This window comes from Pleurodeles waltl, chromosome 1_1 (genome assembly GCF_031143425.1).
Source record: "Pleurodeles waltl isolate 20211129_DDA chromosome 1_1, aPleWal1.hap1.20221129, whole genome shotgun sequence".
NCBI lineage: Eukaryota > Metazoa > Chordata > Amphibia > Caudata > Salamandridae > Pleurodeles > Pleurodeles waltl.
The window spans coordinates 792,381,635-792,396,715 of record NC_090436.1 but is presented as its reverse complement, the minus strand read 5'-3'; the positions used below and the strand labels follow the sequence as shown (position 1 = coordinate 792,396,715).

At 41.2% G+C, this 15,081-nt stretch overlaps 1 protein-coding gene across 1 annotated transcript in view; it reads left to right on the top strand.

Annotated features, from left to right (window-relative positions):
• DAPK1 (death associated protein kinase 1) overlaps positions 1 to 15,081 on the top strand; it is a 521,159-nt gene that overhangs the window by 163,306 nt on the left and 342,772 nt on the right. Inside the window, exon 3 of the mRNA XM_069228171.1 lies at positions 8,457 to 8,678. Coding sequence (XP_069084272.1) covers positions 8,457 to 8,678 — 222 coding nt within the window. The remainder of the gene's footprint in view (positions 1 to 8,456; positions 8,679 to 15,081) is intronic.

The following is a 15,081-nucleotide window of genomic DNA, read 5'->3' as shown; positions in this document are numbered from 1 at the left end:
ATCCTCCTGCTCTGTGATGTTTGATGGTCTGTGAGCGGAGTAGACATCAGCATAGAATGTAGGCCAGGCATGACATCTTAAAGTTAATTCTGGATCATGAGGTGTTACAGGGTGAAATCACAACCCAGGCTTAATTGTGCCCTACATTATTACATATGCAAATTAGGGCTCTTATCTATGTAATAATGCCCATTGAGGCAGTGTAAGAGAACAGCCGCTGCTCCAGTTTCTTTAACATAGAGATTCACTGGCTTCCATGTAAACCCTTCATACACAAACTCTACTTTCTGAATAATTGGATCGATGCATGTTTGCATTCTGCCGGTACCCAGCACCTAGGTCATTCATCTACAGAATTTCAAAAAGTGGACTTTCTCTCTGAAAGCTATCTTAATGTACTGCTTTTTACTTTTCCTGATATGTGTGCCTCAACTCCGATGACCTTTAGTACCAAGGAATTTCTTCTCTTTGCTACTTGCATAGATGGTCATCAAAACCTCTAGATCATCGCAGTGCCCCATGTAACTTTCAGTAATTAGTGAAGTGTCACTTTGTTCACCTTTAAACTTTTTTTGCTGGAGGGTATGCTTCTTTCACACAGGATGGCTCTTGGTGTGAGTGACCATAGATGCCTTGCCAGTCACGCCTCGCAGTGTTAAGGGGGCGGAGCAGGGCGGCGTAGGCGCGCGGCGGGGTGAAAATATTAATAAAATATAAATAAATAAACTTAACTGAGAGCCGCGCCCCGCTCCTGTGCTGGCTGCAGTCAGGCACAGGCTCCCAGCCTGTTCTGTAGCCAATCCTGACGCTGCTCAGAGCAGAGTCTGGATTGGCTGGGTGTGCCCAGCCAGGGCGCTCCCAGGCAGACTGGGAGCCTGTGCAGGTTCTCTCCAGCACAGCAACTCTGTTGCTTTGCTGGAGATAGCCCTGTGAGCATGTGTGTTTGGACAGCGGGCCAAACACACATGCGCTCTGATGGGGAGTGCTGAGCAATCTCCCTCACACTCGTTATCCCCGTGGCCCCGTCCCTTTACAAGGAAACGATAATAAATACTGGTTATTATCCTTTCCTTGTAAAGGTTTTGCAGCTGCCGCTGCTGGCTGGGGGACCAACGCTTCTCTCACTCATGGAGGAGCCACCTCTGTGCTGTGCCTAGATATTATTGTCCTTTCCCTGCAGACGTTTTATGTGAACAGATATAATTATGGTGACAGGTGTAGCAAATGTCTCAACGCTTATTCCCCTCAAAGGTGAGGTTACTTTTGTCTGCATGATTTAGATGGCATTCAAGGAACCAAACCACCTCAAGATACCAGACTTAAATATTAAAAGAGAGTATGCAAGAGTTCTGCTTGGCAAAGTGGTCAACAGGTTCTCTAGGTTGTAAAGTAACAGTCTCTCTCCTTATGCTGTTTGCAACAGCTAAGGTTTCTGTTTGTGGTAAGTTGTCTGGCAATTCCAGTGACCAGTAATCATAAGAGATGTACTTTCTGTATGATGTAATCCTGAGAGCACAATGACGGACTGAAACTCGAAGACGTGAATAATTGCACATTGCTGTGTGTTTAATCAGGTCAATTTAGCAGTTTCAAAGGAGAAATTAAAATCACAATTCATCGAAATGTTAATATGCTTTTTTATATGAACTGTTTTATTAAGTGTCTAGATTTCTGTGCTATGCTGAAAATCAGGAATACATAGAAAGATATGCCAATGAAGATTGCGCATATTTCACCCTAATTTGTTTTATTTTTTGTACTGCAATCTAGGGTTGTCTATAAAATGTGGTGCAATGAAAGAAGAACCATTTAGGCGGTGTCCACTGGTAGTAAGCAGCATTCATTCTCATTCGAGATTGAGGTTGCATCTCTTTCTTGCTGTTTTGCTGGGGCAAACATTTGAAAGATAAGCACAGGGCAGTCCATGTGAGCACTAATTACTGTACTATACAAACAGACAGTGGAACAGTAACCAACCAATTTGACAAGAGGACAGTGCTGTGGGAAACAGCTTCCCAAGTATGCAGAAACAGGAGAGACAGGTTTGTGCTAATGTTTAAGTACACAGCATGACTTTGCATTTGATGCAGAAGGATTACCATCCCTGGGCCCAGCCTGAGCTCTCAGGGCTCGGGCTAGACATGGAGGTGGTGTAAATCAAGAGCCGGTGCCAAGTGGTTCTCTAAGGCACTGTACAACATTGCCTGAAGTAACAAGGAGTGACTCAAAGCTTATGTGGCGGAGAACAGTCAATAAATGCAGATCAAAAATTTCAAGCGTTTTTTGTAGGCTTGAAGGTCCATTGGTAAACAAGGAGGTAAATTAGTGCATGTGGAAAATAGTTGTGCGAATGAGCAAAAAACTGTGATACGTTACATAGAAAATAACCTCCTGTGAACTTCCACTCTGCCTCTTTGTAGCGCCTGTATTTGGCTTGCAGCTCTTTCTTTATGGTGAGTAAGCCAGATATCTTTTAAACTTTCTGGTGAGGGTCTTCAAAGCTATCCTGGTCTTAGGTGGTCTTTCACATTGAGAAAAGTTAGTAACATCCAATATTCAATTGATCAGATAGTTTTTGTGCCACAAAATGTTTGGTTCCCGTCAATTGGGAAGTTCTAACGTAAGAAAGTTAAACAACGATGGATCCTCAGTGTTGGTACCATATACAGAATATATAGGAGAGTGCTGACTCCCCACCACGATCTGTGCAGTTAGCCCTCTACCGCCGTTGTCAACCAAGGGTAAAATTATCTAGATATTTTTAGTAGGTGTACTAATGAATATTCCCAGTTTGGATTGTCTGGGATGTGCATGTTCTTTCAGCCAAACCTAATTTCTTAAACGGAGCATGTTCTGCATACGATGTCTCCCGAAAGCAAACACATGCTTAGCATGCTTAGATATCCTTTCAGTTCATGCTCGATAAACAACCACTTCTGGCGTGTATTTAAGCCAATAAAATTCCTACTTAGAATGCTTATTACAATCATACATAGATATATGAAAACATACAGACACGTTCCTTTTTTTTTTATCTCGTCTAAATCTCCACTAATAACCGTACTTAACTTTACATTCTCATTTTTCCTTCCCTACCCTGCGCACCCTCCAATTCATTTCCCCAACCCTTCCAGCCCTTTTGTGTGCACCGCGTCCTTAATGCCTATTAACAATATCGCCCCAGGGCAAAGGAGTAGCCATATGCCCCAGTCCCTTTAAACGATGCGCTGATCCGCATTCTGTGGGTAGATAGTGGGTGCATACGTCAGTCCCTCTGCTGAGGATTCAAGTAATTAATTTAAGTGTTCTATTTAGACTGAGAAGCATTTGTAATTTTGGAAATATACACCAATGCCTCTTCGACTCCCTAAACCACTTTATGCACTCCTCGCCACAAAATGCTCGTTTCATTGCTGCAATCTGAGCCTGCCCTCTCCGTGCTTTGATCTCAGGGATTAAACCCGCATTTGCCGGCATTGTGGGCTGTTCTGGCTCCCTACCTAAATATGTTTAAAAATGTCATTCGCGTACCCGCTCTTTAAATCCACTCCTGCTCGGTCTTCTGTTTAGATACCATTGTCTGTGTTTTGGACCTCTCACTGCTTTTTTTTGCTAAATTCTCTTTTTCTCTTCATCCCTTCTTTGTATTGTCTGTCCTTTTTCTTGGTGCAGACTTGATACTTCTAAATTGTTTAACTCTCTGCCCCTTTAATATCCGTTTATAAAAATAGCATCCAGACATCCTTTGTTGGTGTCTTAGCAAACATTTCTCATGCATATCAGCCTTTTTAAATACACTGTGAATGAATGCATTGTTTCAAATTCAAGCTGCACTTTTATATAAATGCAAGTCTAGTGTTTCCCTTAAGTACTTGCACTATCGTTTTTTTGCAGCTGCTTCTCCATCGTTGCTGCATTAGTTTAAACATCTGTTTAAGTTGGTAAGTCGTGCAGAGAACACGTCTTCACCGCTAGCTTTCTCTGGCAAACCAGTCCCCCACCAACTCTCCATCTCTGGCAACACATCTTGTGAACTCCCAAGCATGTCTGTCTTAATCCCCCATATGCTTACATTTGTTGTCACATTCCATAAGTTTCTTCTCATTGTACCATGTATTTTGTTTCTATTCATGCACAATACAAAATAGTCGTTTGGGCAGAGGGGAAGCTCAAGGCTGGTGGTGTAAAATTGGCTCACTTAGAGTAGTTCTCATGCTGAGCTGTGATGTACCAAAGAACGAAGCACAAAATTAGGGAACCAGAGTGACCAGAGTGAGATCATCAAATCACATACATCAGAAAGTGTAGGGTCTAGCTTCAGTCTCATAAAAATGGAGGCTGTTCAGCTAGTTATAAAGCGGTGGACGTGCCAGACTTTGGCTTCATCCAACTCAATGCCTCCATCCCCTGGTTCATTTGGAAATACGTTAATATTGCATACAAAGTTCTTTTTCTTCTTGCTTCAGATAGCACTACGTTGGATTGAAGCAAGTAAATTAAATACTACTTGATGAAGAAGACCTATTACTACATAACTAACTGGAGCACTTGGTGTTAAGTCTTTGAATAAATGCATCTGCCCACATTTGTTCAAAGGAACGGTGTGGTGCATTTTATTTAATCTTTTTCTATTGTTTTTTATGATCTGAGGGCTTAAAAATCTTCACCAAAGCTCTTTCAATAGCGACTTGATGGCAGCCCTTTAAACACGTTAACTAAGCCCCCCTCCCGTCCTAAGAGACCACGTTATTCAAAATACACGTCACTCATGTGTACCGCTTAAATCCAAGTTTTCATTAATAGCTCTCTACCACAATTTACTACTGTATTTTAACTTTTTATTTGGAAATCATATCCTTGCTGATGGAACGTGGATTAGAAGCAAAATATCCTAAGCATTTGGAGCATGTTGGACCCCAAAAAGATTTTTGTATTTAAATTATCTTTTTTTTTTTTAACCCAGATGAGCTGCATCCATCATTCAGTCTTACTCGGGCATTCACTTGGGTGATTGTATTTTTCCGTCAATTCATGCCTTCTCTAGGCTAGTAAAATGTTTTGGTCAAGAGTTTCAATGGTCATGGACCTGTCTAGTAGCTACAACCTCTCCAAGGTCAATTATAGTAGTATGTTCTTTACATATTCTCCAGTGGTGTTCTATCCAGTATAAAGTGCAGAGACCTGACTGGGGGATATAAATATCACCTGCCACATGCTATGCAAAGGGATTACACCGAGTACCTGCCGGGCATCTTTTGTTATCCTATACATAGCTCATGAAGCGTGTAGCATTGTTTTTGTCTTTTAAAGGGACCGCTGCTTTTCTTGATAATACAGAGGGGCACATGGTAGTCATCGTGTTGATTAGGTCGTTAATTAGCAAAGGCTTTCTTAAGTACCTTGAATAGAGAAAGCCAGATGATAAAAGATCAGAAACTGGATAGACTATTAGGATCCATGGTAATAGTTCCAAAAGTGACTTAACATGTCTGGTTTTGAAGGCAAGTGGACGTACCTTTTCAGAGAGAGGTTGGAAATATGTTTCACAAACATATTGATCACATAAAATCATCACAAAGGCATTTGTCTACAAGGCTGTGGAAATAGCCCCTTCAGAGATGGGGAAAATGAGTGTTTCTGTTGGCTCAAGATCAGCAACCAGCAGTAGTAGTATTTCCTTTGTGGTGGCTGTAAAGTGCAAATTAAAACAAAAGTCCATGATGGGTTTCTAGGAGGCTCTCTTCCCAATATCCAGAAATTCACATTCCTTTTCTTTTTTTTTTTTTTGCAATGAAAACATCAGTTGTATTAATGGAATTTATTTTTTTACGTGGTCTCCAGGGTTGTCAGATTTTTGACAACTTTAGATTGGTGTAAAAAGGAACAGTGTCCCTCGAATAATGAATGTCACATTTAACATAACACTACCAACGGTCAGTTTAATCAATCTCAAATGTTCAAATATTATAAACACTTGTGACGACACTGTGTGTGTGAAGTGCGAAAAGTGCTCATGCTCTCATGAAGGTGATAAACAAATGTGACAATAATTGATCATGAGTGTGTATCCAGAGAGGAGACCAGCACGGCCCATTTGGTCTTATAAACAATTGCGTTTGGGTCCACTTTTCGATCCTTTACAAGAATATAATGATCATCATCAGGGCTCCTAAGGTAATTGAGCCTGAGACAAAAAGACCTAAAATCCGTTAAAGAAGCAGTGGGCCATACCTCTACAGCAGTGCTCTCCAAACGTTTTAATGACGCACCCCCCAAGGTGAAAAATAAAAATAATTGGGCCTCCCCTCAGAATTTTTCACAGTTATTTTATAAAGATGGCAATGTTTAAACATGTCTAGATCTATTTAAACATTGCAGTTAAGTACTGTTACCTTTTTAAAGATGCAATAACATGCTTCTGCTTAAAACAAAGGCCTTTTATCTGTGTAATGCTTCTTTTGGCCAGAGCCTGGCACCCCCCCCCCCCCCCCCCCACTGGAATCATTTGAGGACCCCCTAGGGGGGCCCGCACCCCAGTTTGAAGTCCCTTGCTCCTACAGTATTACAACTTAGACAACATGTGAAATCTTGGACAGTTCCCAGTGGAGCTTAAGACACTCATTGCTGTGCACGTCCTCAATAGTCTTTTATATAGTGACATACAGCACAAAGGCCACAATACGTTAGGATTAGCAACAATAGTCAGGTGCTTAAAAAAATGTTCCTATCTAAAACCTGGTTAAGCAGGGCACTTTCTGAGTTTGCACACCTCAGCATGGGTGAAAACACATGCAACTAGGTGTTATCCCCCATATTTGTGTGTGCAGATTTAAATCATATTATAAGTACTGTACCGCGCTAGATCACAATTCTTGGGAGTGCAGTCAGTGGACTTGTTTTTTAACATGAGACTTGGAAGAAGCATCTTCGTTTTTAGAAGAGCAGTCTCCCATTGGCCTTCACACAAATGGACATAAACATGAAAAGGGCTTTACCTTAGTACCATTCACTTGCAGCTTCTGGCTGTAACAAGAGCAGCAGGGTCAAGGCATTTTTAATTGTTTCTTGTGAAGAACTATCAGAACCCATTCACTGTCCTTTCTTTGGCCACTCCTTCGAGATGTGTGGGAGCATAGGCCCTGGCAGATGGCCTGAAGGCGATGCATATGTCCCTAGTCGGCATTATCTGAGTATTTGAGTCCAGCCATCCCACTGAATCTGGATTGATGGATGTGTATAGCTTCAAATTTCACTTATGGCTTGGTTAAAATCAGCAAGAATAGAGTAATTCCTGCACTTCTGTTTTGAGTGGTAGTAGTGGAAGTGAGGGTAATAGCAGGCTGAGGAGTGTCATGGGACATCTATGTAAAACCCTTGAAATACCTACAAAGCTGTAGCATTTTGGGAATGTACAAATATTTTGCAGCACTATTTTCTCCCCAGTAACAAATCTAAATTTACTCTTAAAGTGTATGTTTGTTTTCAAGGTGGGAAAGTTTTGTAATAACCCCATGTTTTTCAAGTGCAGAGGAAAAAATACTTCAACAACATACGTCTAGAAGACTTTTCCCGCATGTTGCTGACTCTATGAACTATCTTTCTTTGTAACAATTGGGGAAGGAATAATTTGCGAGATTTGTGTAGGTCTCCATGTGAGTGTTGTTAATCTGCACACATTTTGGGAGAAAACCTATGAAACATGGACTTTAAAAAAATATTGGTGAATTGGACCTAGATGCATCAGTGGGTTATACTTTAACGTGGATAAACCACATCTCTTTGTTCAGCTTTTACATTTAGGGTGGTCCCATCATCTCTTTATCTGTAGCTTTTTAATACCATTCCTTTAAAAAAAAAAAAATAATTTGCATATATTCACTCTGGATTTTTTTTATTTTATTATTTGTTGCATGTTGTACTATGCACACTGCAAAACTGAATTTCTTATACAAAACTAGGAAGAGAAAGTTAGACATAGGGGGGCCAACTGGATTTAGAATAGATGGAATTACATTTTTTTCCTCAATGAGTGAGTCTTGCTGGAGTTATTGTACGAGCAGTTTGAGATTGTATCAGAGACGAGGGTCAGCGGCTGAAGATCGCCGGTCTCCTCTGGTCTTGGAAATTGTTCTAGGAACCGCAATGACGTTGTTATTTCAGCGCAGATATCCCTGATGCGTAGTTATAAATGTTTTTCATTATGTAAGTGGGTGCTGCACCTTCTAAATATCTGAATGTCATTTTTATAAACCGATGTGTGATGCGAACTTCGATGCTCTGTTTTTTTTTTTTAAGTCTGTTAATTTGGTTGGAAGGCAATTTAAAGAAAACCAAACTGATATGTATTTATTGCAAGATTCACAATGCTCTAGTAAACCCGATCTCTTAAAACCCTTCTTGTTACAATCTACCCTACATGATCCTAAACCTGAAGCGGTTGTCCTTTTATATTGCAGTGGTCATTCTGCGGTGGTGAAGAAATGCCAGGAGAAAAGCACCGGTGTTCAATACGCTGCAAAGTTTATCAAGAAAAGGAGGACCAAATCCAGCCGAAGGGGAGTCACCAAAGAGGACATTGAGAGGGAGGTCAGCATACTGAAGGAGATCAAGCATCCAAACGTCATCACTCTTCATGAGGTTTACGAGAACAAATTGGATGTCATCCTCATTCTGGAGCTGTAAGTCACTGGTTCTATTGTGGTTCGGGAAGAATGTGGTCTTAGGCAGCACTGATGTTGGACCTGTGGAGAGAGTAGCGTATGGGGAGGGAAGTTCAAGAGGGCCTCATTGTGTGGGTGATGGATTCATTTGTAGACTGCAGGCCATGTGACTGTGGCCTGTTTCATCAGTAGGTGGAACTGTTTGTATTACTGAGGTAGATGTCAAGTAGATTGTTGCTTTTGAGAAGACTTGTTCACCGTTTCCCGGCATGTAGCACTTTCCTCTTGTTTCAGTGCCTAGAAGGTATAGAGTCAGTGTGTGAGTAAACAGGTCCAGACATACTCGGAAATGCAGTTAATGTAATGTTTATAAACTAAAGCAAAAGGAGTCTGATATTGTCCCTGTATTGCCTTGTGGAATTGCAAGAAGCTTGCCACCTGAAGCAGGGGATGGTACCCCTAAGGTGCCACACCGTATCATACTAATGTTTTTTTTTTTCCGTGGCTCATCATTCCACGCTGCTGACATTTAAACTCTGCAAATAATTAGCCAATGTGAGCATGTTCAATTAACTCAATCCTGAAAGTTGGAAGCTAAGTCATCCTTGCATAAGTTTAAATTCATGATTTGTCGATCATCATATGCCTTTGGCAAGTGTTGAGCTCACTGACCCCTCCTGCTAGCTTCAGTAGACCAGAATAAAACGAGCATTGTCTCTGACAGTTCCAGCACCCTAAGATGAGAAACATCAACTTGTGGAAAGTGGAGCTATTAACTGTTCCGAGATGTGTCTGGACTCCCTTACACATTCAACCACTTTGACCTTCTTTCCCCCATCTACCTTATGACTTTTGTGCCCTTTTGTTGAAATATTCAATATTTTTTAACATATATTTTATTGAGAACAATTATCAGACACCCACCTGACTAAATGTCTTGTGTAGCTTTGGCTATAACACACACTTCAGATTAGAACAAACTCATCCACGTTAACAATGGGACATCACCATTTGACAGTATCTGCTACTTTCAGTACTCCCTGATCCTTATCAGTTGATGTCTTTTGGTAATCAGTAAGAGTGTCCAGGGTTCCTAGAAAGAACGTTTAAACACTCTTTTCTAGCCAAGGACCTATGTTGGGACACAATAAACATCACCATAACTGGAGGACCCAATTCAGAAAGGCTGTGTGGTTAGACTCATGTTTTTATGGGACTGCAGCTATGTTGGGGTTTTTTCGTACAAGTCTCACTTATGACTTGCTATATGATGTGCATTGTGCTTGCAGTTTTATAGAGGCTTCTTGGAGAAGTTTGATTGGTTTATTTTGGAGCGTTCAGATTAATTTGAGTGCCTTGTGTTCTACTGTAGCAGGCATGTCACATGTTGCCTAGAGTGTGCTCTGGGGAATTACCACTCCCCATCCATCACTGCCCTTTTTATGGTCTTGTAAATGTGGAGAAAATAGTGAAAATGGTACTGTAGAGGGCCAGAGCTTCGGCTGGGCCTGGCTAACTAGTGCCTGCATCTGCCTGCTCAGAAATGCTGAGGGAAGGCAAATGCGGAATTGCGGAGGGAGACATGGAATGTTGTGGCCCCACAGCAGCAGCTCTCCACTTCCTTTATTTCTTCAAAAAATCTGAGGGAGATATGAGAAGTCTCTGATGACAATACTGTAGCATGTCTTTCTCTTCAGGGAAAATACTTTTGGGGGCGTTAGAGTTCCAGGATGCCTGGCCCTCTTCTGTTCCAATGGTAGGCATGCTCAAGTGAATATGCATCACTGTGAGGTCATGACTGTACAATTATTTTGATTTGATATGATTTCACAGCACTGTTTAGTTGCCTTCAAATCTGCCTCTGATTAAAATATATGGCCCCAATCAGGGCAGTTTGATTTGACGTTACTTGAAGTGAGAATGTATTTTTTCACAAACCTCCACTACCAGTGGTGTTTTTGTTCTTTGTGACCGGGAGTTAGATTTTATTTTAGTTGTGAAGCATGCCAATTGTCTTATTTGTGGTTCAGTCCTTTCTTGCACTGTGATGTTGATGCTGGGGCTCTGTTTTGACTTCCTCAAAGTAGAAGCAGTTCATGTTTTGCACTTCCTGTTATGAAGCTAGTAACTGGTGGAAACATCTTATCATATCCCAAATAGTGTTTCAAATAGCAGTGCTAACCAAAACATGTCTTATCAATATAGCAAATCATTCAGTTGAATGAAAATAATGGTGCAGTATTCATTTTCATGTCCGGGTTATACTTACGAGATATATAGTTTTTTTTAAAATGTATTTGTCGGTTTTAAAATTCGTCCAGAAGAGAACTGGAACAAATACATAAAAACCAACAAACCACTATCACATTCCATCATAATGGTAGCCACAGTTAATAACTACACATACAACATTTTACTGTAACACAGTTCCGTAGGCACTATCTGGGAAAGGCAGAAGAGAAGTCTTCATGACAGGATCACCTCTTTTACCCCGTTACAAAGTTGATGTAGAATAATCCACAACATGAGGGTGATGAATTGTAATTTTAATTGTATTTATATAGTGCCTACTGCCTCTGACGAGGCATCCAAGTGCTTTTCGGCGAGTAGCACGCTACTCCAGAACCCAAGCGGAACTAGTGGTGGATTAGTATAGGGAAATATGAGTACAGTGTTAGTATTGAATAAACTAAACTTTCATGGAGTGTATCTCTCATTCCACATGGCCAGGTCATTCGACATCCCATCTATAATCTCCAATATTTCTTCCCTTTAACACTCAATTTCAAGATGAGTTAACTGCGTATCCCCCAGAGAGTTATTGATCCCTCATATAGGAATCAAAGAGAGGTTGGGGTGTACTTACGGTTTAAATATTGCAGCTGAGCAGCTGGCCATGCTCTTGTTAATGTTGGTTTGTGAAACAGCTAATAACCACTCAATTTCATTTATTGCTGATACAGGGCTTGAAAAATCTACTTGACCACTCGCCATGGTGAGTTTTATTTCATGAGGTAGAGCTTTTTTTAGATCCTACTCACCCCTTCTGGCGAGTGGACAAAGAACAGGTGTTCTGTTTAGTCAGAAACTGAATTAGTAATTAAGATGCCTTTAAATCTTATTCTTGTCACATTTGCTCCTGTTCAGCTACAGAGGTCAGAAGTCAGCTTGTCTTCTTGCAATGCAAATACTTTCACTTGTGACTGCAGTGTTCAATGATTTTGTAAGGAGAACTGTCTGACCTATGTGAAATAAAAAACCTTTGGAATCAGGTTTTTCCTAACGCACAACATTTATATAACTAAGTCATCTTAACAAACTTCTCAAAATATATTTCAGTAGCTGTGAAAGACCATTTTTTGTACTTCTGTGTGATGAAAAAATTATTTTAATAGGATGAAAAAAGTCAGAACTCTTTACTTGGTGATGTGCAAATGATAAATGTTTTCTGAAACCACTGTAAAATATAATATTTGCCTAAGATCGCACAATTTGAGGTCAGGTACATCAGAGTTAGGTCGAATAGATCATTCAAGCTACTCGATCTGCAGGTCTAGAAATGTTTTTATGATTTCTTTAGGCCTGTGATAATATAGATGGGCAAGGCCTTCCTCTCTTTAATAATTATTAAAGTTACTTCCTGGATTCATCGCCGTCACAGTGTAGCTGTTATCCGTAATCTTTCAGTGTGAGCCTGTTAAGGGTATTCAAAGTCCAACCAAACACCCTTTTTTGGTTCCCAGCCATTGGAGTTTATCATATGGCTTCAGTAGTTTTCACCTGTGAAGTAGGGACACTCTTTTCTTCTAGGGTTTCATAGCTTCATGCAACTGCCTCTTAGCCCAAATATTTTGTTCTCTTGACCGAAATATCTTATCCACTTAACCCAGATCTTAACCCCGATACCCTCAGTAAGTGTAGTGTTTGTGGATCCTCAGTTTCCCTAGAAATAGTTGGTTAATGTAGTTTCTGCTTTCATGCAGAATGCCTTGTCAGTAAAAGCATGTGGGATCATTTCCAAATGGGAATACATGTCCTGTGTCTCATGAGAGCCATCATTATGTATGAATCATCTCACAGCTATTAGTTAAAGTACTGGACATTATTCACCTGAGTGCTAACTGATGGAACGATTAGTCTTCTATCTAATCTGTTGTAGGTGATTAAGAGAATTAATTTGTATCCATCTGGGAGTGCTTGTCCTCACAGCCAGGGAGTAGGGGGAGAATTAGTTGGTGCTGGGGGATCCTAGACAGGATGGGGTAAGGGGCCAGCACTTAATATGGGCTCTAGCCTAGCCTAGCCTCCATGTACCTCTTGCCTCAGCGTCAGTCCTGCAAGTGGTCCTCGGAGTCCCCCACATCTAGGCAAGGAGTGATGCAGGGCCACCAGCCCTTCTTCCCGGTCTCTGATGGTCGGTGAGGCTCTAGCTCTTCCAGTGCTGTTCTTCATTGCATGATGGGCACAGGCCCCAGCACAAACCCTGCTGCAGGCCCTCAACAAGAGGAACAGAACATTCTAGCAGTCAGCAGTATGTTGTGGACTGCACAGGTCCCCACGGCCGCCCAGCGCCACCCATGCCATAGGTACAGTAAAGGAAACGGCTAACTTCAGCCTTCAGGGTCTGCTGAGGTAACGCCCCCTCATCCTCTAAATTGGAGACACTCAGTATTCATCGACACCATTGGGCTTGGGAACCCAAAACTAGGCTCTGTCAGTCCACAGAATAAGGCACACAGCATAGGTCTTGAATCCTCTGCCAGGGCATCACACTCAGGCATCTCTCACTGAGACAATCCATTTGTTCCTACTCCAGTTCAGGTAAAAGGGTTCCTGATCCTCCACTATTTCTGGGAAAAACAGGTTTAGTATAATTGCCCCAAATGGAAACATGATGATGTAGGATTATGATGGTCCGCAGTGGGAGCTCTAGCTTAGTACGTCTTGTCTCCTATCATATTAGACGACACCTCCTAGATGCATGTGTTTTTAAACAGGTCTAGTCAAGATTTAGAATTATTTACACAGCTATAGTTTAGGGGGAAGTTAATGGTAAATGTGATCACCAAACACAATTATACCATTGCATAGTGCAGGGAGCCTGTTTCTGTATGAATTTATCAGCTCAGTAAGATCACTCACAGTTAATCAGTACAGCTGGATTTATCAAGATCTGGTACAACCTTGAACTTCTAGGATGTCTAGGGCTGGCAAATTGGAGCAAATGGAGCGTATTTCTGCCCAGCGTATGTGTAATTGTGGTTTGTGTGAGACTCTTGGATGCTGTTAACTGTAGATTTTCCATGGAATGTGGACATTGGTCTGGCTATAGGTGGACCAGTGGGGCACTAGAGGTCCCTTTTTTGTATATGTCAGACTCTTTTCTCATAATAGACTTGGCAAAGCTTGGCGGGTGGTGAGGTTGAAGAGGGCCAGCCCATAGGTACTTGGGAAAGATCCATGTCCTCTGGTGACTTCTGCCTCTAGGTCCTGTCTCCTGTGTGTAGGCAGAAACAATCTAACCATGGGGTGGTGTCACAGACGTGTCACAGAATCAAGAGAGGTCCTGTTTTTGTGAATGAACAGGAAATACTGGGCCTCACTTGGAACTGAACATGGATGTGATGGAAGAGTTTAATACCAAATCTGTTTGCTGATAAACCTAAAACGCACACCCAATTATTGGGACTCACCACATACCTTTTAGGGAGTCTGTTATGGCCGAAACATTATCAGTCTTAAGACTACATCTTTTGTAAAAATGTTTATTCTGAATTGTACTATGTTCCTAAAGGTGGTGTTGCAGATTATACTCTCGCAGATTTTATGGGGGTAGATAGGACAGTTTTTTTCTCCTATGTAAACTATATACTCTCTAGCTTCTCGTGTTTAATGGCCTGACTTTGCTTGATGGCTGACTCAGCATAAATAAACCTACAAGGATAAATAAAATGAACACGAACACATAAGATAAGGATGCCTACCATCTTTGTAAGAGCTGAGGCATCCACCGTTGTCTGAAATAAAGTTTTAAAAATTGAGCAATTATGGGAAGTACTGAGGCTCAAGGATTTTCCAACCAGTCAGTCAGTGCAAGTGTCTTCTGTTTTCCACTGGCTAACGCTAATACGTGCCAGTCAACACATTAAACTTTTAAAGTTCAGTTTAGCCTCTTTCAGTGTATTCATAAGGTTCAGCAGTTTTTGAGCATGGTCATGCTAGATTGCACTCTACGACTAAGGATTAATGACTGTTTCTTGCTAATTTTATAAAATGCATCTTCTCCCCATCTGCTTGGACTGAAGCCTAGGGCTGTACCTTATTGTTAAAGCTCATACAGTGCCCTCCGCCTTTTAACAAAATTCTGTTTAACATTTGAGACTACAGTACTGCAGACTAAATTATTAGTTTCTAATGGCTG